A 24,871-nucleotide genomic window follows, 5' to 3' on the forward strand; every position below is an offset into this window, starting at 1 on the left:
CCCTGGTGCTCTATACTGGGTTATTATTTGTGATATATATATGCTTTTGGTTACGTTAATAGCACCCTCCGCTGTGAATGATCTAGGAGTGACCACTTCATGCAAGTGGATAAATGCTTGCAGTGCCCGCCTTTTGTTTTTCTTTGCCCCTTCACATTAGCTTTTGTGTCCATATACACATTCGATTTTAGCAGCAGTGGCAGGAGCTTTTAGAGGCAGGGGAAAAAAAAAATATATAGGAATTAACACCTGTAAAAGCTTTAGACAGTTTTACAAGAGTCAGGCATTTTTATTTTCTGCAAAAAAGCTGCTGGCTACTAGGACAGTTAACTAAATGTCTGGTGTGCATGAGGCCTAAGGTGCAAAAAGCCTCCGGGTCCTTTCATTTCATTGGTTGTCTAGCATGAACTGCATGTTTGAGATCTCCTCAAAATGGTTGAATGAGATTGAGGCCAGGCGATTGTAATTCCATTCCAGAACCTTCACTTATTTTGCTGCAGCAGCCACTGAAGGGTTGGCTTGGCCTTATGATTTGGACCTTTGTCCTGTTGGAAAGTCCCAAAGTATATGCCAAGTAATTGCCATGCACAGTTTCCAGGCTGATGAATACAAGTTTTTCTCCAGCATTTTCTGATAATATTCTTGCCATTCATTTTCACTAAATTCCCTGTACATCCCTAAAACAGAGATTTACAGTGGGGATGGCATGCTCCTTTTATATTGAAAAATCTCTAAACATAAAACATTTATGGTTTTAACTGGAAAATTACATTTTGGTCTCATCCTTGCAAAGGATTGTAAATTCAGAGTTAAAAAAAGTTTTTTTTGTTACCAACCATGATGGGGGAATGGAGTAATATAACATAACATACTAACCGGAGTCATCTTAAAAACAAAACGCCCCAAAGAAATCCACAAAACATTTGTGATTGGGGGTCCCCCAACTTTTGCATACATCTGTACAATAAAATGAATAAAATACAAAATGACATTTAAAAACAAAGGAAAAGAAACACTGGAAGTCTTAGTATATTTATTTACAATAAGTATTGTGACAAACGCATCAGAGTAGTTTCACCTAAAACAAAAACAAAAAAATAAATTAATAATTGGATAAAAAAGAAAAAAAACATTTCAATGCATGTTTTCACATAAGGCATGTAAACATTGCAATAACATAAAATCCACATACAAAACTAAAATATTGGTCTATAAAAAAGGCATTTAAACCCGAACTCCAGGCTGATAAATAAGACACCATTGAATACAGCTTTGTATTTTTTTTTTTTTTTTTTTTTTAAATACAAGCAGTATAAATACCCAAATCTGGCCTCTTGAAGTCCCTGTACAGCTGAGCTCAGACTGGGAAAGGGAGAAGCAGCACAAGGAGCCAATCAGTTGTGGTGAAGTACTCCTGTGCTAATAAAGAATAAGCTGATGGGAAGAGCGATCAGGTCACCAGTCTGCAGCTTCTCCTTTTACTTTACTGGAGGAAGGATAGGACCTATAAAAAAGTGTGCAGTTGCAGAGGGGGAAAAAAAACAAACAAAAAAAAAGGTCTCCTGCCCTGCCAGAGCATTTGGCAGGTGAAACAGACCCCCTATATGGTTTGCCTGGAGTTCAGCTTGTTTAAAACTGTAATCATCAGCTGCAACCAGTGTTTTAAATAAAATTATAAATTGAAAAAAAGAAAACAAAGTGCCAGCCTTTAAAAAACGTTTTTTTTTTTTTTTTTTTATTAAAAGGATTTATCAAAGCCTTAAATGTCCTTAAAGAGGCGTTCCAGTCAAGAAAAAAAAAAAAAAAAAAAAAAAAAAAAAAATTAAAAGTCAGCAGCTACAAATACTGCAGCTGCTGACTTTTAATTGGACACTTACCTGTCCCAGGGTCCAGCGATGCGGGGGATCGAAGCCCCGCTCATCTCCCCGGCGCCGGCATTGCAACTGTGGGCGCCGGGCTGTGGCTTCACAGCCTGGCACCCACTGCGCATGCGCGAGCGGCGCCGAGCGCCGTGATTGGCCGCTCAGTCACCTGGGACCTGTAATGGGTCCCAGATGATTGACAGGAGGGAGGGAGCAGAGCTGAGCCCTTCCTGTGCCGAGGGGGAAGTGATGTCACCAGCCCAGGCACTGGAAGAGGCAGACTACGAGGGACCCCCTAGCAACAGGCATTTAGAGGCAAGTTAAAAAAAATATATATATAATCCAAATGTTTTTTTGTAATTTTTTTTTAGGATTTTTCATGTAGTTTTTTTTTGTTGGGTGGAACCCCACTTTAAAGTCCAACTGAACTTTCAGTTTAAAAATCAGCTAAATACATTCTAGGTGCATGAAAAACAAAATGGTGTGCAAAGTCATAGTTTGTTTTCTAACAAAAACAGCCACAGCCTGAGCAGAGAAGCCTGTTCCCTGCCAGCAAGCTGCAGAGAAGGATTCTTGTTCTCGGTGTTAAATCAGTTGTCCCTCTGCAGAAGTCCAACATGCTCCATGCTAAGTAACAGGTAGAGCTCTCCATGCAGCAAAGCCTATGACTCCACAGGGGTGTATCTGAGCTCTGCACAGAGACCAAGGGTCCTTCTCTGCGGCACATAACAGGAAACAAGCTTTTCTACTAAGACTGTGGCTGGTTTTTATAGTAAATGAACTGCAAAACTGTTTGCACCTTTTGTTTTGATGCACGTGGAATATACAGTATTTAGCTGATTTAAAGCAGAACTAAAACCCAAATTAGCCTCTGTTTAGATCTGCAGTTGCCATCATGCTGCACCAGCTATTTGAGGGCTTGAAAGATTGGTTGAGATCTGACTGGCAACGGTAACAGCCATCATTAGAAGCATGCGTTCAATGTAACATACACTGCATGCAGAAAACATGATGATATGTATGAAAGCCCTACTCAAGGCCTAAAGAAAAAAAAAATTTACAAAAAGAAAAAAAAAACCAAAACCAAAAAAAAAAACAAAAACACCCATGTAGCGGGGCCCGCACTGCAAGGGATGCATACATAAGGTACACCTTACTACTTGGTCCAGCATGGCCCTTCCAGTGGTGCAACCAGTCCCCCCCCCCCCCCCCCCCCCCCCCGAGAACACAGTCGCACTCCTTTCTCTATGTACAATGCAGGGTTAATTTTCCTACATTGTATGCAGACACGCAGAGGGACCACCTACACACCAAAGCTTTAGGGAGAGGAGGAGAGTGCTGCTGTAGGCCAAGCAGGGGTTAGGGTAATATCCCCAGGCCTACAGTGGTAGAGGTCATCTCGCTGCAGCCTGTGTCTACAGTCTTCTCTCACTGTAACGAACAGGCCTTCCCATTTCCTGTGTGGTTATTGGAAATCACACTTCAGTTTATTATAAAAAAAATACCAAATTATAAGAATTGGATAGTGTGCTGGCCTGCCAACATCCTACATAGCATTAGAAGGAAGAAATGCAAGGAAATGCATTGAGTGGACGCCCCCTCGGACTTTGAAGGGCAGGAAGGAATGAATAGGGAGTAAATGAGTCTAAAAAGGCACAAAAGTGCCAACTTTATTAATATATAAAAAAATAGAAAAAGTGATTTTAAGAAAAGTTCAAGATCATTTACAGTACAAACAGTGCACCAATGGTAAAATATCAAATATTACACAATATATATCACCCAAAGCTGGTAATCCAAAGTGCTACTCATGGTGAGTTGAACTCAATTTGAATTTCACAGCATATATCCCGACATGTTTCGGAAAATCGAATTGGAGTGTACTTTTCCTTCTTCAGGGGAAATGTATAAATGGGTATATTATTGTTGTAACACAAATGTGTATCTGTAAAATACAAACATAGTATTTGTAGTAAAGGCATCAATACCGTAGTTTAGAGCCTATTGTATCGTATTACAAAAATAATTATGTACAAAGTACTTACACGTATGGTATTGATGCATTTACTACAAATACTATGTTTGTATTATACATATACACATTTGTGTTGGATACAATAATATACCCATTTATAAATTTCCCCTGAAGAAGGAAAAGTACACTCCAATGCGATTTTCTGAAACATGTCGGGATATATGCTGTGAAATTCAAATTGAGTTCAACTCACCATGAGTAGCACTTTGGATTACCAGCTTTGGGTGATATATATTGTGTAATATTTGATGTTACCATTGGTGCACTGTTTGTACTGTAAATGATCTTGAACTTTTCTTAAAAAAAAAAAAAAATCACTTTTCTATTTTTTGTATATTAATAAAGTTGGCACTCTTGTGCCTTTTATACTCGTTTACTCCCTATTCATTCCTTTCTGCCCTTCAAAGTCCAAGAGGGCGTCCACTCAATGCATTTCTTTGCATTTCTTCCTTATAAAGTTTTTATTATAGCAGCCCAGTGGGTTGATGGAGAATAAATGGGCCCGACACAGTCCAGACATACAGGCATCTATATCACAACAGCATTTAGTGTCCCAATAATGAAAAGAAGCATGATACACTTACTGTGAATTTAGAGATCTACTCATCTTCTGGAGGGATGCCCAGCTCTTCATCTGTCCATTGAGAAGCGTCAGGATAAGGAAAGTGGCCCTAAAACAACAAAATGTTTTAACTAAAGCAAGCAGCAGATCACAGGCTATTCAAAGCACTGACCCGATCAGACAATGGAGCTGCTCCCTGAATTCAGTAATACTACAGAATTCTTTCATATAAGCACATCTAAATCCACAAAATAAAGCATACAATATTACAGCCTCCCAATCCTTAAAGAAGAACACCACCATCTCACCTTACCAGTTATGCTGGAATCTCCTAAAAATGCACTCACCTGCCCAGTGGATCCAGTGTTGTCCTACTCTTCAGGTGTCACCGCCTGTGTCCTGTGCTGCCATCTTGGCCCTCTTCAGTTTGCTGCCATCACCAGCAGGGGTGCATAGGCCTAATTGCAGTTAAGTTCAGCTTTAAGGTGTTTTTAAACCCTCCATGTATAACATGATTTATAGTAGTACAGTACAGCCAAATCACAGGGGTGCAGTTCATTCTGCACTCCTGTAACCAGTTTTCAGCTGACAGCGGGCTGAAGCAAAGCAGACAGCAGTGACTGACAGTCACCAGCTCTCTGCTCACAATGCACTTGCTGAGAACTGAGTGATCAGCAGCGTCTGAATGCTTGGTTCTCAGTCTTAGAGCCGGCGGGGGACAGTTGCAGCATTGGACTAATGCTGCATCCACCTAGGTACGTATAATTTCTCCAAAAATAAAACAAGCCCCCCCCCCCCCCCCCCAAAACTTCTTTTGCCAACTTCAACAAGGTGTTGGAAACATGCCTCAGAGATTTTGGTCCATATTGACATGATAGCATCACACAATTGCTGCAGATTTGCCGGCTACACATTCATGATGGGAGTCTCCCATTCCACCACATCCCAAAGGGGCTCTATTGGATTGAGATCTGGTGACTGTGGAGGCCACTGGAATACAGTGATCTCATTGTCATGTTCAAGAAACCAGTGGTGAGATGATCTGCGCTTTGTAACATGGTGCATTATCCCGCTGGAAGTAGCCATCAGAAGATGGGTACACTGTGGTCAATAAAGGGATGGACATGGTCATTACACCACCACCATCCTGAACCGTTGATACAAGGCAGGATGGATCCATGCCTTCATGTTTACACCAAATTCTGACCCTACCCTGTTTCCCCTAAAATAAGACCTAGCGTGATTGTCGGCGATTGCTTCAATATAAGCCCTACCCCCCAAATAAGCCCTAGTTAAAGTCCTTGTAGGTCTTATTTTCAGGGTAGGGCTTATATTCGGGGAAACGGGGTAGGGCTTATTTGGAGGGTAGGGCTTATATTGCAGCCATCACCGACAATCACGCTAGGTCTTATTTTAGGGGAAACAGGGTACCAGCTGAAATCGAGACTCATCAGACCAGGCAACGTTTTTCCAATCTTCTATTGTCCAGTTTTGGTGAGCCTGTGTGAATTGTAGCCTGTTTCCTGTTCTTAGCTGACAGGAGTTACACCCGGTGTGATCTTCTGCTGCTGAAGCCCATCTGCTTCAAGGTTCGATGTATTGTTCATTCAGAGATGGTATTCTGCATACATTGGTTGTAATGAGTGGTTATTTGAGTTACTGTTGCCTTTCTAATACCTCGAACCAGTCTGCCCATTCTCCTCTGACATCAATAAGGCATTTATGTCCACATAACTGCCGTTTACTGGATATTTTCTCTTTTTCGGATCATTTTCTGTAAACCCGAGAGATGATTGTGCATGAAAATCCCAGTAGATCAGCAGTTTTTGAACTCAAAAACCATGCCACGCTCAAAGTCACCTAAATCCCCTTTCTGCCCTATTCTGATGCTGTTTGAATTTCAGCAAGTCATCTTCACCACGTCTAGGTGCCTAAATGAATTTAGTTGCTGCCATGTGATTAGCAATTTGTGTTACCAAGCAATTGAACAGGTATACCTAATAAAGGGGCCTGTGAGTGTATATGGACTTTAAAACAAATAAAGTCACCATATCCAAGGACTGGTAATCTGCAGCATATTCCATTTTTGTTTTTGAGTTTAGATATCTTTTCATTCTGCGTACAACACTGGGGCTTGATTACAAGGCGAGTCCACCTCCCCAGCACGGTTCCTGGCTTTGCTCCTCCCTATACTGGGGTTCTCCACTCCAGAAATGCTACCAATAGAGTACTGGAGAGATATCAGAACCCGTTGCCGGTGGTTGAACTATTCAGCATCTACTAAAAACTGGAATATGATTTGAACTGACCTTGAAATACAGAGGTGAACAATAGCAATAAAACAAAGGGGGAGTGCAAGCCTTCACATCCTTGGACTGTGGGGTTCATCTATGATCGGTTGTGCTGAAACATTTATACTCTTAGGAAAAAAAAAAACCCACTTACAAAAACATCAAGTGGCTCGTGCCAAAGATGCCACAGGATCCAAAACCACATAAAGCCACTGAGGAACTCTGATATGATAATCGGTTTTTTGGCCACTTCATTCAGTTGTCTGTAACGAGCTTCTGCATGGCCTCCAGCTCTACAAGAAAGAGAATACACATTAAAAGTAAAACCAGTTCCCTGGAGAAGGTCAGAATTCACTTATGCAGGCCCCCCCCCCCCCCAGGAAAAATAATTATTTACTTTTTACCTTGAAGCAATTTACACTTTAGAACATGCATAAGGACATGAAAACTACTGTAATGTACCCAGGATGTTGCTGGCAGGTACAATCCAATGTAACCCGATTAAATGCATACTGCGTAATATCTGTTCAGAATCTGGCACACAATTTTAGGTTTATACGCTTCAATGCCATGGGATACTTATGTATAGTCAGGCTGACCCAAAGTAGACAAACTACATCTATAGTGATTCTCCTGTTTAATTTTTAATTTTCTTCCCCCCCCCCCATCCCTATTTCTTTCCTCCTTTGCTGCTTCTCTTAAGATGTGGAATTTTTTAGTACAATTATTTTGATCAACTATACCCCCTTTAGACTACATTTACAGAAGCCCATTCTCTGAAAAAGCGATCCATGGTGGATCACCTTTCAGCATGCCTAAGCGATCCTGCCACCTCCTGAGTGCCGGTTCACACTACAACAACTTGGGAATCTGACTTGTCAGACCTCAAGTCGCCCCAAGTCGCTGGACATAAGAAATTCCACTGAAGTGAATGAGAGCTGTCTTAATGTACACTACTAAAGTTGCTCCGACTTCAGAAAAGGTTCCTGTAATACTTCAAGGCGACTTCTAGGCAACTTGTACCCATAGATTACAATGGAAGTTGCCTCCAAGTCGGATCTCCATCTATAGTGAAGCAACTTTACAGGAAAAAAAAAAAATAATAATTTACACAGGTATTTCCCACATTTACCCAGGCAACCCCCTCCCTGTCACAGAGCTGATTATTCTGTGATTGGCCACAGCCAAAGTCGCCTGTCCTGGAGGCAACTTTAAGTCACGTTGTAAGTTATGCAAAGTCGCCTCCAAGTCACCTTGCAAAGTCACGCTGTAAGTCAGGTTGCCCCTGTGTGAACCGGTGTCTTGCCGAGAAAGTTCCCTCGGCGGATAAGGTCTCCCCTGTACTGCGCAAGCGCTGCGCAGTACGAATGACTAGGAGCCGCCGAAAATAGCCGAAGATGAAAATCTTCAATCAGCTGTACACGGCGCCTGCGCCCTGGGTCCAGGCTGAAGCCCCACCATCCAAGTGGACCTAGAGGGGGAATAAAAAAGTGGCGAGCGAAGCGAGGCCGTGGCCGAAGCGTGGCGAGCGAATCGAGCCCACGAGGGGCCCTCTTACAGGCGCCGTGTACAGCTGATTTCTTCTCTATTTCGCTTCGGCTATTTCCACCGGCTCCTACTGCGCAGGTGCTGTGCCTGCGCAGTAGAGGGGGGTCCTTATCCACCGAGAGGAACTTTCTTGGCAGAACACCGGCACTTAAGGTCTTTTTTTTTTTTTTTTTTTTTTTTCCACAAAGTGTCAAATTTCCACAGTGCAAGCCAAGCATTTTTGCTTCACAATCCTACTGACTTCAATGGCCAAGTTTGACTGGCAGTGTTGCCTGTCAACTCAAAATGCAACATCAAATCTGCCACGGCATGTGAACAGCCCCCTCCAGCTGTATTGTAGACTTTAGGTGGGTGGTTAAACTGTGGCTCAACCACCTGTTTTTTGCCACCCATGTGAAAGAGGTCTTAATGTGAGTGGCATAATGCCCTTGCAGACCTGAGATGCTAATGTGCATAGACTTGCTGGAAAGACAAGTCAGCTTGCGCACTGAACATTTATCCAGAGGTGCTAAAGTGCATGTGCATACACTCAGACGGCAGTTCCACGTCCGTATCTGCTGATCCTTTCAGCAAACTGCATATTTATTTTATTAGTAGTGCATGTTACCTGTGTAGGTTTGTTATATTTACCCAGACTGATCAGCCATAACATTATGACCACTCACCCAATATTAAGAAGGTCCTCCTTTTGCCACCAAAACAACTCTGACTCTTCGAAGCATGGATTCCACTAGACCTCTGAAGATATGCTGTGGTATCTGGCACCAAGTGGTCAGTAGCAGATCTTTTGTGAGTTGGGGCCTCCATGAATTGGATTTGTTTTTAAAGCACATCTCACAGACGCTCAATGGATTGAGAGCTGGAGATTTTGGAGGCCAAGTCAACACCTCAAAGACACTTTCTTCCACTGCTCCATGGTCCAGTTCTGATGCGCATGTGCCCATTGTAGGCACTTTTGGCTGTGGACATGGGTCAGCGTGGCCCCCCGACTGATCTGCGGCTACACAGCTCTATACTATGCAACAAACTGCCATGCTCTGTGTGTTCTGACACCTTTCTATTAGACCCAGCGTTATTTTCAGCAACTTGAACTACAGTAGCTCTTCTATTGGAAGAAACAACATGGATCAGACTTCACTCCCCACGTGCATCAATCAGCCTTGGTCACCCATGATTCTGTGGCTGGTTTGCTTTTCTTGGACCTCTTTTTGGTCTGTCCTGACCACTGCAAAATGGTAACATCCCACAAGAGATGCAGTTTTGGAGTTGCTCTGACCCAGTCATCAAGCCATTAGAATTAGGTCCTTGTCAAAAGTTACTCTAATCTTTACGCCTGCCAATTTTTTCTGCTTTCAACACATCAACTTCAGGGACAACATGTTCACTTGCTGTATAATATATCCCACCCACTTTCAGATACCATTGTAACAAGATAATCAAGGTTATTCACTTTATCTGGCAGTGGTCACAATGTTATGGCTGATGTGAATACAAAACTATATTTTACAGTCACATACATGGGAGGGCTTACTATAACTGGAGCTGACAGAATCTAGAGCAGCTGTGCATAGTAACCAATCACCTTCTAGCTTTAGCTGGTTCTGTTAAGTTTTGAAAATGAAAGCTAGAAGCAGGTTGGCTGCCATGTACAGCTGCTCCAGTTATAGTGCAAACAATATAATGAGGGAAATTGTTTTGAAGGGAAAGTGAGGAGCACTAGGATGTCTCTTTTCCTTTTGGTAGATGATCTCTATATATGTTCGCACTTGTTTACTGTATCACAACTCATGCCTGATGAACATGTGTGGTGCCAAAACGTCACCCATGTGATCGTGCAATACAGAAGAGTTTTAACCACTTGCTTACTGATCACCTAAACCCCCCCCCTCCTGCCCAGACCAATTTTCAGCTTTTAGCGCTGTCACTCTTTGAATGACAATTGCGCAGTCATACAACACTGTACTCAAATTACATTTCTATCATTTTTTTCCCACAAATAGAGCTTTCTTTTGGTGATATTTGATCACCTCTGCGTTTTTTTTTTTTTTTAACAAAAAATTAAAGTTTAAAAAAATAAATGAATACAAAAACTGTTTTATATTTTGTTAATAACTTTTGCAAACAGGTAATTTTTCTCCTTCATTGATGTACGGTGATGAGGCTACACTGATGGGCACCAATAAGGCAGCACTGATGGGCACCACTGAAGGGCACTGATGGGTGGCACTGATTTGTGGCATTGACAGGCGGTAATGGTGGGCACAGTGGCTCTTCCTCTTCGGGACCGATGTCCCTTCAAACAGAAGCCAGTGATCGTTTTTTTCTTATCACGGTAAAAAAAAAAAAAAAAAACGATTACCAATCCTCTGTTTATATCACGTGATCAGCTGTCATTGGCTGACAGCTGATCACGTGGTAAGGGGCCAGGATTGGCCCCTTACTCGGATCTGTGATCACCTGAGTCTCATTGACTCGGGTGATTACAGCGAGCGCCACGCATGCCCTTCAGGGGGGCGTGGTATGCAGGCAAAGGGGAGGACATCAATAGACGTACTCCTGGCAAAGCAGTTCCGCGCTGTAGCCATCATTCGGCTATAGCGCGGATCTGAACCAGTTAAACTTTGAATCAAGCTTGTCGCTGACAACACATCTTCTCCTTGTTATGCATCCTCAGAAGCATATGGTTGATTCCATTATGCTGTGCGAAAAGGTATAGACTATTATATACCGAAAAGGTTAATTGCTTCCATGCGCCCTTTAGTGTGCCCCCTCCCACCTACAGCATGTTTCCCAGGTTCCTCTGTTCCATCTGTGGACCCAGGACCCCATAGGAATTGATACTGGGTAGAGGGGAGGGAGCAAACATCTGTGTGTTTTTACTGCACATCCCCATCCCCTCCCTCTTTAAAGTGTTACTAAAGTCAATAATTTTTTTTAAATTAAAATAACAAACATGTTATACTTACCTGCTCTGTGCAGTGGTATTGCTCAGAGTGGCCCCGATCCTCCTCTTCTCGGGTCCCCGGAAGTGATCTTGGCTCCTCCTCTTCTTCTTAGGACTACCAAAGCCAGCCTCTGGCTATGGGGAGATCGTAGACTGCACACTCCCGACCTGTGTGTCTATGTATTCATTCATAAAAATACAAAGCTTCCTCTGAATGACTGAATAGCATTCAGCCCAACTCAATTTTGTTCTGGGAGTGAGGCAAATAGTCCCTGTACTGCTGCCGGAACACAGCACTGTATATTGTATACATCTAGCGTAGAGGTTGACCGATATGAGTTTTTCTCTGGTCGATGCCGATATTTAGAAATTGCGGCGGCCGTTATATGATGCCGATTTTTTTGGGCCGATATGTTAAGCCGATTTTTTTTTTTTTTTTTTTTTCCCCCCTTTCATCTAATAAAATCTAACAGTCAGACCCCTTTCATAATGCGGCGTTTTTCAGGCGCTTTTGGGCTAAAAATAGTGCCTGTAGAGTGCCTGCAAAACAGCTCCCCTGCAGTCTCAGTGTGAAAGCCCGAGTGCTTTAACACTGAGGCGATGCGCTGACAGGATGTTAAAGTCCTGCAAGCAGCATCTTTGGAGAGGTGTATACCGCTCCTCCACCACTCCTGCCCATTGAAATGAATGCGGACCACCGCCAAAGCACCGGCAAAGCGATTCGGCAGCGGTGCTTCACGGGCGCATTCAACCCCTTCCTCGGGCGCTATCCGGGGTATAAGCTCCCCGCTAGCAGCCGAATAGTGCCGCTAAAATGACGGTAAAGCGCCGCTAAAACTAGCAGCGTTTTACCGTCAACGCCTGCCTGCTCCAGTGTGAAAGCAGCCTTAAGTAATAAGAGATACAGAAAATTTCTTACATTTAAACAGGTAATCAAAACTTTTGGACGAAAAGAAATGGGCTAACTTTACTGCTTCGTTTTTTTTTTTTTTTAATTGATTAGTGTATTTTTTCCCCAAAAAATTGCGTTTGAAAGACCGCTGCGCAAATGCCGTGTGACATAAAATATTGCAGCAACCGCTATTTTATTCCCTAGGGTCTCTTACAGAAGTCATTTGCAAGTCGCACTGAAGTTATAAATCGGCCTTTTTTTTATCAGCACAATCGGCGATGCCGATTAATTAAAAAACGCCAAATATCGGCCGATATATCGGTCGACCTCTAATCTAGTGCTACATAAAGTATATACAGAGCAGACAGCGGGTGCAGCATTTAGTAGAGGGAATTGTTTGTTTAGGCCAGCCTGACCCAAAAGGAACGGTATACAGTGATAGTAAAGCTGGCTTTAGGCTTCCCACCCTGGTAGTGAGTTGTTGGTTAACCACATGTATGCTACCATGCTGGGCAATCGGAAAATTCCCATAGTTAACGTAATTTTCCTTTCCTGGCACCAATCCATGGCAGAATACTGGCCTTCCCCAGGTTATTCCCAGCATTGTAAAGGAAATGGGCTGATGTGTGGGTGTCAACACTTTCTAGCTATGCACTGGTCCAGTGGGTGGAAGTAAGTGGGAATACTATCACATGTATGCTGCCATGGATTGGAGCCAGGAAAGGAAAATTATGACAAGTATTTGATACAATTTTCCCTTATGTAGGTGCCAGGCGAGAAGTGAAGGGGACTAAACACAGTGTCTTTGAGTGACAGTTCTGAGTCTGCTGACATCACATTCAAGATGGCAGCACCCAGCAGCAGTCTCAAGAATTTTAGATGTTTACACAAGGGAGGATTTTAAAAAGGTAAATACACTGCTTGAAATAGGTTATAGGAGAAGTAGGGCCAAGGCTCTTTAGGTCAATGTTTCTCAACTCCAGTCCTCAAGTTCCCCCAACAGGTCATGTTTTCAGGATTTCCCTCAGATTAAACAGCTGTGGTAATTACTAAGGCAGTGAAACTGATCAAATCACCTGTGCAAAATAATGGAAAGCCGGAAAACATGACCTGTTGGGGGTACTTGAGGACTGGAGTTGAGAAATATTGCTGTAGGTCTCATAAGTGCACATCAGTCTGCACTCCTGTGACCTGTTTTCAGCCGACAGCGGGTTAAAGTCTGTCGTCGGCTGAGGTCACTCAGCCAGTCCAGGCTTTGGATCAATCCAGGACTTTAATGTCATCCATCCAGATGGAAAAAAATGAAAGGCTGGATAGCCGCACTCCAAATATTCACCTTTATTGAAAAGTAAAATCAAGGCATCAAAGGTGGGTACAGACTAACTGCACTGCTGCTGACATTTTTCACACCAGGCATGGTAATTAGTCATAGCTTAGCTATGACTAAGCACCATGCCTGGTGTGAAACATGTCAGCAGCAGTGCAGTTAGTCTGTACCCACCTTTGATGCCTTGATTTTACTTTTCAATAAAGGTGAATATTTGGAGTGCGGCTATCCAGCCTTTCATTTTTTTCCATTATCTCTGTTGCAAACAGAGCCAGCACCCTGTTTAACTGTGGAGACAGCTGACCTCAGGAGAGGTAATCATTCTGGAGCGGTGAACACCTACATTCATTAGTCATCCATCCAGATGTCTGGATTGGCAGCTGGCTCACACTCTCAGTGCATAGCTGGGTGACTGAGCCAGGCGCCAACCCATCCCCTCCACATCTCGGCACTCCAGTGAGCCCTGGAGGGGCAGAGCAGAGAGATGGTAACTGACAGTCACTTGCTCACTCAAGACCAAGAGCTGAGTGATCAGTGGTGTTTTGTCGCTCAGTTCCTGGCCTTAGCCGTGATGGGAGACAGATGCCACATCCACCTAGATGACTATAAACTTTTGTCCCCAATTCCCAAACCCAAACTTCTTTGAAGTATTATATTCCTAATGCCATAACTTTATGACCATTGACAAGTAAAGTGAATAACGTTTATCTCATTACAATGGCATCTGAAAGTGGACGGGATATATAAGGCAGCAAGTGAACATGTTGTCCCTGAAGTTGATGTGCTGAAAGCAGGAAAAAAAGAAAAATGGCCAAGCGTAACAATTTGAGTGACTTTGACAAAGACCAACTTGTAATGGCTGGACAACTGGGTCAGAGAAACTCCAAAACTGCAGCTCTTGTGGGATGCTCCCAGTCTGCAGTGGTCAGGACCTACCACAAGTGGTCCAAGGAAGAAAAAGGCAAACCGGCCACAGGGTCATGGATGGCCCAATCCAATAGAAGAGCTACTGTAACTCAGATTGCTGAAAAAGTTAAAGTGGTAGTAAAGTCTGTATCTAAACTTGTACCTACGGGTATGTGCACCATTTAGGAGGTACTCACATCGGCAGTAGCCGATGTCACCCACGCATGTGCAGCGAGTGACACTGCATCCAGGGCATACAGTTTGCCGTGCAATGCAGAGTGCTGTGCCACGGCTCCAGCGTGTATGCACGGGAGTGACGTCACTTTTGCCCCAGCCATTAAAACAGCCGGAGCTTTGAACCTGGAAGGAAGAACGGGTGAGGATGGAAGTGCTGGGGGAGCCATGACAGCATTGCACTGGAAGGCTCAGTTTGCAGGCATATCTGTCATAATGTGCTAGTATAGGGCTCATACTAGCAACATTATGTCAAAAACGTGCAGGTGTCCCATTTATTTCTTTCTTTTTTTTTTTTTTTGGCCAATTTACTACCGCTTTAATGCTGGCTCCAGTAGAAAGGCATCAGAACACACAGTGCATCACAGTTTGTTGTGTATGGGGCTGTGTAGATGCAGACAGTCAGGGTTCCCATGCTGACCCGTGTCCACGACCAAAAGCACCTACAATGAGTACGTGAGCATCAGAACTGGATCACAGCGCAATGGAAGGAGGATCTGATGATTAACGTTTTCTTTTACAAAATGTTGATGGCCGGGTGTATGCGCGTCACTTACCTTGGGAAGAGATGGCACCAGGATGTACTATAGGAAGTAGGCAAGCTGGCAGAGGCAGTGTGATGTTTTGTCTAGTGGCATCCATGGCCTGATGGGTCAGGCCTGTTTTGATGGTAAACGGGGGACCTACGCAATATTGGGTTGGTAGTCATAATGTTACAGCTGATTGGTGTACAATCTTATGAGAAGACTGTTAAAGTCATCTGGTGACAGCATTTCATTAACCAGTTCAGCTCTTTGGGCGTACATACTACGTTATTATGTCTAAAGAGTGAACCTTTAGCAATAGCAGTCATCCGCTTGTGTGGGTTTTGTTCAGCCGCCTCCCAGCTTTAAAGTGAAAGTGACACGGCAGCTCCATAGCTGCCAATTACTTTCCCACAGCCGGCAGCGTGGTGCCTCCCTCTATGGTTACCGGCCACTCCTGCTATTACCGAAGCCTGGGAACACAGCCAGCTAGGGGAGAGAGACTGCAGTGAGACCGGTGCAAATGCACGCCTTGATCTCACCTGCAAACAATGAAACTGGAAGTGATGTCATGTCTAGTATCAGATGCCAGTAGACATCTAGGAGCTGATCTGTGCCCAGTTAGATGGTATTGTAAAGGAAATTTGTAAGCTCTGTCTATAAATTGTATTCTATTTTGTATGTTTTGCACACGGCACTAATAATGTTTTCAGTACATGTTTGCATTCTTTCGAGTCTTCATTAGAATTAGTCTGCCTATGTTACACCCTTTCTTACCATAAACCTAAAGCCTCTCCAATCCTATGACATGCCCTACCCCAATCTGTCCACTTATCTCCTACTCTATTGGCTTTTAGACGATCCCTGAAAACCCTCCTCTTCAGAGAAGCCTACCCACACCTAACAACTGGATTTTAAATTTTCCTTATCAGCTCACCCCCACAGTTATTACCTTTTTGTTTCACTTGACCCTCCCTTCTAGATTGTAAGCTCTAACGAGCAGGGCCCTCTGATTCCTCCTGTATTGATTTGTATTGTAAGTGTACTGTCTGCCCTCATGTTGTAAAGCGCTGTGCAAACTGTTGGCGCTATATAAATCCTGTATAATAATAATAAATAATAAACGTACAATTGTAATATTATTGTGATACCTACGCAATCATGTGTATAAAAACCTTCAATTGCGTCATAATAAAGCAGAACAGTTATTTGGAAAGATGCGGAGTATCTTTTGTGTCTATTACCTACTGCAGTAGTTATTCATTTGGAACCACTAATCAATATGAGGATAGGGGTTGCCCATCTATAAAATGGCCAGGACAGAATGAAGGGCAGGGGGAGACGTTGGGGACTATTAGATCCCTAATGTCTCCATAAAGAGTACCTGTCACCTGCCCAATTCTATCACATAGGGATTTATTAACCCCTTGTGATAGCAATCAAGAAAAAAAAAAAATTGCCGAAACCCCCATTGCCCTGCACACCTGCAAAACGCAAGCCCAGGAAGTGCAAGCGTATGTAAACCGCGGCTGCACCACACATGTGACATCACCACGAACGTCAGAGTGAGAAGAATAATTCTAAACACAAGAGCTCCTGGTTAACTCTAAACTGATGAGCTGTAAAGCCTTTTAACCGCTTGGCATCCGCGCTATAGCCGAATGACGGCTACAGCGCGGACCTACATTCCCGGGAGGACGTCCTCCCCTGTGCACGCTCCCTGCGCGCGCCCTGCAGGGCGCACGCCGGGCGCGTTGTGATCACCGAGTCACTGAGACTCGGCTGATCACCGATCTGTGTAAGGGGCCGGTCCCGGCCCCTTACCATGTGATCAGCTGTCAGCCAATGACAGCTGATCACATGATGTAAACAAAAGATCGGTAATCGTTTTTTTTTTTTTTTTACTCACGCTGACAGCGCGAGTAGAAAAAAAAGCCGATCACCGGATCGGATGTGAGGGACATCGGTCCCCAAGTGGAAGAGGCACATCTGCCTCATCAGTGCCCAATAAAAGTGCCACCTAACAGTGCCACCTAACAGTGCCCACAGTGCCACCTAACAGTGCCCACAGTGCCACCTAACAGTGCCCACAAGTACCACCTATCAATGCCCACCTGTAGTGCCAATCAGTGCCACCTGCCAGTGCTGCCCATCACTGCCACCCATCAGTGCCCATCACTGCCGCCTCATCAGCGTACATCAATGAAGGAGAAAAATTACCCGTTTAAAATTTTTTAAAACAAAATATAAAAAAAATAAACTTTTTTTTTTTTTAAAAATTCAGTTTTTTACATTTTTTTAATAAAAAGTAAAAACCGCAGAGGTGATCAAATACCACCAAAAGAAAGCTCTATTTGTGGTGAAAAAATGATAAAAATTTCATTTGGGTACAGTGTTGTATGACCGCGCAATTGTCATTCAAAGTGCGTCAGCGCCGAAAGCTGAAAATTGGTCTGGATAGGAGGGGGGTTTAAGTGCCCGGTAAGCAAGTGGTTAAAGTGTCACCTATGGTGATTTTTGGGCACCATAGTTTTTGACAATATCTCTGGCGCACTCCATTATAAGACATGGAATGTTTGGTACCCAATGCCGCATACACACGACCGGACTTTACGGCAGATTTGGTCCAGCGGATCGGAGTCCGTCGGACAATTCAGTCGTGTGTGGGCTCCAGCGGACTTTTTTTCCCCAAAAAGTTTGACGGACCTAGAAATGAAACATGTTTCAAATCTATCCGACGGATTCGAGTCCAGTCGAAAAGTCCGTTGGCCTGTATGCTAGTCCGACGGACAAAAACCGACGCTAGGGCAGCTATTGGCTATGAGCTGCCTTGTTTTAGTCCGGTCGTACGTCATTGGTTGATCGTGTGTAGGCAAGTCCGTTCATTCGGAAAGTCCGTTGTAAAGCCCATCGTAAAGTACGTCGTGTGTACGCGCCATCACTTACTAGATGCATCCTCATCTTTTATATTTTAACCAAAAATAGGTATATGGTGCGGTTTTGCACTAAAATTCATATCATTATATTTTTTCCTGGAAATTTGTGTTTAATAAACAGAACAGTCTCAGAAATATTGTGTGATCCAAAAATTGGCAACTATCATCTTTTTATTTTTCAGGGCCTCTGTTTTCAGAAAATGTATATTGTTCTGGGGGTTTAGGTCATTTTATTGCCAAAAATTAAGATTTTTACATGAATGCGGCAAAGAAAAAAAAAATGGCTCTGGAGCCGAACTGGTTAACAAGCTTCAGAAAATAAAACCTCCAGAAACATTCCCCCCCCCCGATCTCCATCATACAGGGACTGTGAATGAAAACCTGCCTGGGCCCAATGAGGACCTGTCACTCCCACACACACAAAGCTCTATGAGGACCTACAGAGCCCTCGCAGGGTATGCTGGGAATTATGGTCCCCCCACCGTCACTCACTGGCGGACTCCATTCTGTCTCCTCGCCACAGCCCCGAACAGGCGTCCTCCGGCCTTCAGAGCTCCCCCGAGCCGAACCAGAGACGCCATGACACCGGATCAATGTCACCTTCCGTGCGAGCGCGCTGATTGGCCCACTACTGCGCGAGCGAATCCATTATTACATGGGCGGGGGGGCACATGTCATTTCCATCGCAAAACAACCGCATTAAAAACACATTTTGCTGCCACATTTCCCAGCAATATGGTATCAATAAACCGCATTTACTGACCTATCCTTTTATTCTGAGATTTAAACTGCTACGGAAAAACAACAATAAGTCTGAAAAAACAAAAGAACGTTACTCTGAACAAAAACAAGATTGAATTAATAGATGGTTATATTTCTTTCTGTGCAGAATTTAGAATAACAGCCGCTTTTAAACTGAAGTGACACCCCTAAAGTTTGGGTGGTAGGGTCGGTTGCCATGGTTCTCAGGAACGCGGCGCACGATATACACACAGCGCATGTGCAGGATTCTACTACATCGCAGGGGGGGGTCATATAACTTTTAATACATAGCATTTGCATTGTAATTTTTAACAACCACGACGTCCTCAAAACCGAAGAAGATTTGAGGTCATTTATTAACGTATCGTTTTATTTAGAGAACAGAAATTAAGGGAAGCGGACAGATATTAATACAGCGTCTAGCTTTATCTGTGTCAGTATACAATACACGCTGTTAGGTGTAAATTAGATATGTATCTGTGTGCAGAAATGGCGACAACTAGCAGTTTATATAAATAGCTGCCCCCCCCCCACGCTGTGGTGGTAAAGTCGGTTGCCATGGTTTCCATGTAAACAGTGATCTATACAGAGAACACGTGGGTCCTAGCGCCGGGCGCGTCCATCCAGCTGCAGGTGAGTGAGCGGAGCTGTTACTTATTGTATCTAATGCAGAAAATGAGGTTATTTCTTAGTACAGTCTGCCTGTTAGGGAAGGAGGGGATGAGAGTGGGGCAAATCCGGGCGCCTGTGCCATAAATCACTAGCATTGGCCATATTATAGAGGAACTATGAGCTTTCTTTACCTTTATGGCTGGGTTATCCTCAATGAACATACTTTCATGTCCAGATAACCCAGCATTGTCCTGCACTCACCCACACCAGGTCCTGTATTGCCATCTTCTTCTCTGACATCATCAGGAGCCGGCTGTGTGCCCCTGGTTCTTGCGGCTGGCCCTCTGATGGCAGATTAGCCCCCCTCTCCTGGTGCTGTGCGGAGGACAATGCCTCCCGGGGTTGTAGAGGGTTGCAAGAATGCAAAATCCTTCTTGGGAGTGAAGAATTTGCCCCCTTAATGACCAGGCCATTTTTTGCGATACGGCACTGTGTTACTTTAACTGACAATTGCGTGGTCGTGCGACGCTGTACACAAACAACATTGACGTCCTTTTTTCTCCCACAAATAGAGCTTTCTTTTGGTGGTATTTGATCACCTCTGCAGTTTTTATTTTTTGCGCTATAAACAAAAAAAAGACTAACATTTTGGAAAAAAAAAATATTTTTTTTACTGTTTACTATAATAAATATCCCAAAAAACAAAAACAAATTTATTCATCAGTTTAGGCCAATATGTATTCTTCTACATATTTTTGGTAAAAAAAAAGCGTATATTGATTGGTTTGCGCAAAAGTTATAGAGTCTATAAAATAGGGGATAGATTTATGGCATTTTTTTTTTTTTTTACTAGTAATGGCGGCGATCTGCGATTTTTAGCAGGACTGCGACATATCGGTGGACAGATTGGACACTTTTGACACTATTTTGGGACCATTGCCATTTATACAGCGATCAGTCCTATAAAAATGCACTGATTGCTGTGTAAATGTCACTGGCAGGGAAGGGGTTAACACTAGGGGGCGATCAAATGGCTAAATGTGTTCCCTGGGAGGTGTTTCTTACTGGATGGAACTGACTGGGGGAGGAGAGAGATCGCTGTTCTTAATCACTAGCAGATCTCTTTCTCATCCCCTGTCAGAACGGGGATCTGTCTGTTTACATTGACAGATCCCTGCTCTGGCTCTCTTTTCCGCGATCGCGGGTACCGGTGTACCGGCCACGTGCATCAAGTCCCCCGCCGTGCATCGGCAGCGTGCGCACCTGCTATGGCTCTTAAAGGAGCCGACGTACACCTACAGCAATTTGCGGGAACGAGTCGACCTGCCCCAGTATAATGACGGCGGCTGGTCGGCAAGTGGTGAATCTGCTGTTCAAATTGTGGAGGGTTGCAAGAATGCAAAATCCTTCTTGGAGGTGAAGGTCTGCTTTAAAGTGGTAATAAACCCAAAACCAGAATTGTAATATATTGCCGCTTACCAAACATTAGACGCGGTGTCTTTTTTTTTTTAACTGACATATATTTAAGTGGAACTAAACCCGTTGATTTAACATATGAATATATTAGTGTTATCACCACAGGGTGGCACTGTGGACAAACAATTAGTAATATACTATGCCACATCCTAGAATTATCATGTATATACAGTATAGGAATTGGAAAGAATGACTTTTCAGGCATATTGTACTATTTGTTAAAAAATAACAATGTTTATTTTTTACAAATCATTAATGAAAAAAGACTAGAACAAGAATAAAAAACATTTACATAGGTGAATGTGATTTAAAAACATGTCTTAGTGAACAACCAGACAGTCCAGAGTTCAAACTGAACCTCCATGGACTGGGTTGGCAGTTTACAAAAGATTCCTACGCCTTTGACAAACAGAACCCTAAGAGGTAACAAGTGTATACATATAAAACAACCTAATTATTTGTCATACAGTGATCACATATGGAGGGGTTAGTAGAGCTAAACCGGAATAGATCAACTCAGCTTCAATATTCAAAGAGTACATTCAAAAATTGCTCAAGCCGTAGGAACCTTTTGTAATCTACCAACCCAGTCCATGGAGGTTCAGTTCTGGACTGTCTGGTTGGTCACTGAGACATGTTTCTAAATCACATTCACCTATGTAAAAGTTTTTTATGCTTGTCCTAGTCTTTTTTTTTTTCATTAATGATTTGTAATAATTAAACATTGTTACTTTTTAACAAATAGTACAATATGCCTGAAAAGTCTATTCTTTCCAATTCCTATATATACCATCGATTTAACAGTTTAAAAAAAACAGTTACGTCCCTGGAATGCTGAGATTGCTAACTGTCACATTTACTTTTGCTCTTAGGCTCGGTTCACACAGGGGCGGTATGACTTGCAGGTCGCCTCACAGAGGCGACCTGCACACGACTGCCACGGCGACTTGCAAAACGACTTCTGTATAGAAGTCTATGCAAGTCGCCCCAAAAGAAGTACAGGAACCTTTTTCTAAGTCGGAGCGACTTGCGTCGCTCCTATTAGAACGGTTCCATTGTACAGAATGGGAGGCGACTTGTCAGGCGACTAGGTCGCCTGACAAGTCGCCCCTGTGTGTACCGGGGCTTAACCAAACTGTCAAACCATTAAATGTCTGGTGTCATCACTGATCACATGTGCAGCACCATGGCAGTTGCAGATCAAACAGAAGCTAAGATGACAGCTTCCTTGGCTTCCAAGAGCAGCCTGTTTCGAAGGATGTCACCATTCATGTATGATTTCGATCAGCGACAGCCGGTCTATAAGGGGTGCCCCCCCCCCCCAATTTTCACGCACTGCCCCCTAATCTCCATACTGGGAGCCGGACGCATAGATTTCTACAAGTTTTTTTTTTTTTTTTTAGCACATGATTAGAGCCTGAGGCTTCAAAAAGGTTGGGCTCGGGCGCAGAGCACTGCACGCTGAGCCCACCCACTTGTGACATTAGCAAATCAATATTCGCTATTGTCTTCCGGCTCCAATCAGGACAGGAAGCGTGTCTTATGAACGGATTGGCTGGGAGGAGAAGTCGGGGAAGCCGCGACCTGGATGGGGTAAGTTTGGACCTGGCAGGGGGTTTGATTGTCAACCCCCCCCCCCAGAAATGGAGCATCAGCCTCCACTGATTTCGAAATAGAAAGTATGGTTGTTTCAAGGAGTGATGTAATTTCACCAAGACCCACTAGAGGGCACCCTGTGATCTGTGTGGAACCATAATTCCGCTATGATTCTGTAGCAGTCTCCAAAGCTGGAAGCATTGCTGGTATGTAAACAAACAGATCTACTAAACCAGAACGAAGTCAGGAAAGGTTAAAACCTCTGTCAGGTTTTTATTCTTTTTTTCTCTGTTGCAGAAATTATTTCCCTCTATTTTTCCAGATGACTATTGTCCAATATGCCAAACAGAATTCTACATTTTATATTTGTCACCACCACAGAAGGTGAGGGGAAATCTTCAAATGATAACACCCGGTGATAATTGTGGCAAACGGCATTTTCCATCACTTCCTGTTTTGTTCCGGATATAGGAAGTGGAGGGAAATTCCTCCAATGGGACATAGGCATCAAAAAAGGAAACTGACCAGAGATTTTAATCATTGCACACTAAAAAAAAGGATACTCTTTAATAATTAGGGATGAGGTTAAATTTTGCCACTGCCAAAGATTTGCCAAGAATCCCCAGGATTAGCAAAGTTGGTGAATAGCAAGTTCTTGTCATAAAAATTTGCAGGTTGGCAACCAGATATTAGGAGAAACCTATAATTCAGTGTATGGACTTATCTCTAGGCAGGTGAGTCACAACAGCCAATCATTTGAAGATTTTTTTTTTTTTTTTTTTCATGGGTGGGCATACAACTGCTGTTATAATGGGCACATGCACTTTGATTGTTTTGCATCAGTTGGCAGCACTGAGATACATTGTTCATGAATACAATCATATTTCAATCGATGAGTTTACATGGTGGAAACAGAGATGCAATCTGTACCTTACAATTGTAAATTATGATTGCATTTTTAAACTACTGAATGAAATCCACTTTCCTGCGTGTGTCAAATAGATTGAATGGGTTGTTGGCTACAGATTAATTATCCCTATTGAAAGAGATTATTCAGAAAATAATTTGATCACTCATTGAGAGCTGACAATTCTGTGTAGAGAGAGATATTGTATTTTTTAGTTCTATTTTTTGTATTTAGTTTAAATTAAGACATTGGTACACATCCCCATTGCAGTAAGTGGCTTCCCATGCCCTTTAAGTAGCCAGAATAGGAAAATTCACCCCCAGACTTTAATGGGATTCACTGCAAAGTTTGGGAATTTCAGACAAGATTCACAAAAAAGTTAATGTACTGAACCCAGGCAGATTCACGCATCCCTATTAATAAAACACAAACATATAGCTTTACTGCTACAAGGTGGCTCAGCTGTGCAGGATCACGTAAATATATGTGAGTTGCACTTCTGGGCAGGGGGGGGGGGGGGGGCGGGCGTTTGCGCGACAGCCCGTCACCCCAGCTGTGATGTCATTCACTAGAGCAAAAGCCGTACAGTGGGTTCCAGCCATTGATTTAACGGTCGAGCGAATGGCAGAAGAGAGCCCTGTGTTGGTAAACAACACAGGGCTCTGTACAGACAGCAGCAATGTGTCGTTTTTTTTTCTCCCTGCAAAGCTTAGTAAAACAGCACACAGTACACACACTAAACATTGTCAGGCACACATTTAACCCCCTTGATTTCCACTAAGTGTTAACTCTGATCCCAGCCAGTGTCATTAGTATAGTGACAGTGCATATTATTAGCACTGATCACTGTATTGGTGTCACTGGTGATGTTAGTGTCAGATTGTCTGCCGCATTATTGCAGACCCATTATAAGTCGCTGACACTACCATTATTAGGACAAAAAAATGAATGAATAAAAATTTAAGTATATACACCATAGTTTGGAGATGTTACAACTTTCACACAAACCAATCAATATACACCTATTGGGTTTTTTTGTAGGAGAATACATTTTGCCCTAAATTTATGATAATCTTTTTTTCTTTTTATTGGATATGTTTAAAATCCGAAAGTAAAAAAAATGTTTTTCAACATTTTTGGTCTTTTTTTATTTATATAATACACAATAAACAACCCAGTGGTGATCAATACCACAAAAAGAAAGCTCTATTTGTGGGGAAAAAAATTATATCAATTTTGTTTGGGTGCAGCGTTGCATGACCTCGCAATTGCCAGTTAAAGTAGCGCAGTGCTGAATAGCAAAACAATGGCCTGGTCATGAAGGGGGTAAAAACTTACAGAGCTGAAGTGGTTAAACATATCTTATAGACATGTGCAAGGTTGGTATTACCAACAATGGCAACTACTGCCAGACATACTGTAGTGCTGAAAATATAAATACATACAAAGTTAGATTT

At 43.1% G+C, this 24,871-nt stretch overlaps 2 protein-coding genes across 2 annotated transcripts in view; one reads left to right on the plus strand and one right to left on the minus strand.

Annotated features, from left to right (window-relative positions):
* Positions 1–1,016: 1,016 nt before the first annotated feature.
* Positions 1,017–18,692, minus strand: NDUFB2 (NADH:ubiquinone oxidoreductase subunit B2). The gene is made up of 4 exons (XM_073621842.1): positions 18,554–18,692; positions 6,905–7,043; positions 4,482–4,568; positions 1,017–1,078 (listed from the first exon to the last, which is right to left on the minus strand). Exons 1-3 carry the CDS (start codon positions 18,640–18,642, stop codon positions 4,497–4,499), a joined length of 300 nt encoding a protein of 99 aa, XP_073477943.1. The 5' UTR covers positions 18,643–18,692; the 3' UTR covers positions 1,017–1,078; positions 4,482–4,496.
* A 623-nt stretch (positions 18,693–19,315) lies between these two features.
* The window catches only part of LOC141132891 (uncharacterized), a 45,192-nt gene continuing 39,636 nt past the window's right edge, over positions 19,316–24,871 (plus strand). Inside the window, exon 1 of the mRNA XM_073621843.1 lies at positions 19,316–19,456. The gene's annotated coding sequence lies outside the window, so the exon portion shown is untranslated. The remainder of the gene's footprint in view (positions 19,457–24,871) is intronic.

The sequence above is a fragment of the Aquarana catesbeiana genome, linkage group LG03 (assembly GCF_042186555.1).
Source record: "Aquarana catesbeiana isolate 2022-GZ linkage group LG03, ASM4218655v1, whole genome shotgun sequence".
Classification (NCBI taxonomy): Eukaryota; Metazoa; Chordata; class Amphibia; order Anura; family Ranidae; genus Aquarana; species Aquarana catesbeiana.

Excerpts from the sequence above, each read along its gene's own strand:
- NDUFB2 (XM_073621842.1), bottom strand. The coding sequence starts at position 18,642 with ATGGCGTCTCTGGTTCGGCTCGGGGGAGCTCTGAAGGCCGGAGGACGC. Across the intron at positions 7,044-18,553 it reads AGACAGAATGGAGTCCGCCA|AGCTGGAGGCCATGCAGAAG; the intron begins GTGAGTGACGGT and ends TCTTTCTTGTAG. Across the intron at positions 4,569-6,904 it reads ACGAGCCACTTGATGTTTTT|GGCCACTTTCCTTATCCTGA; the intron begins GTAAGTGGGTTT and ends TTGTTGTTTTAG.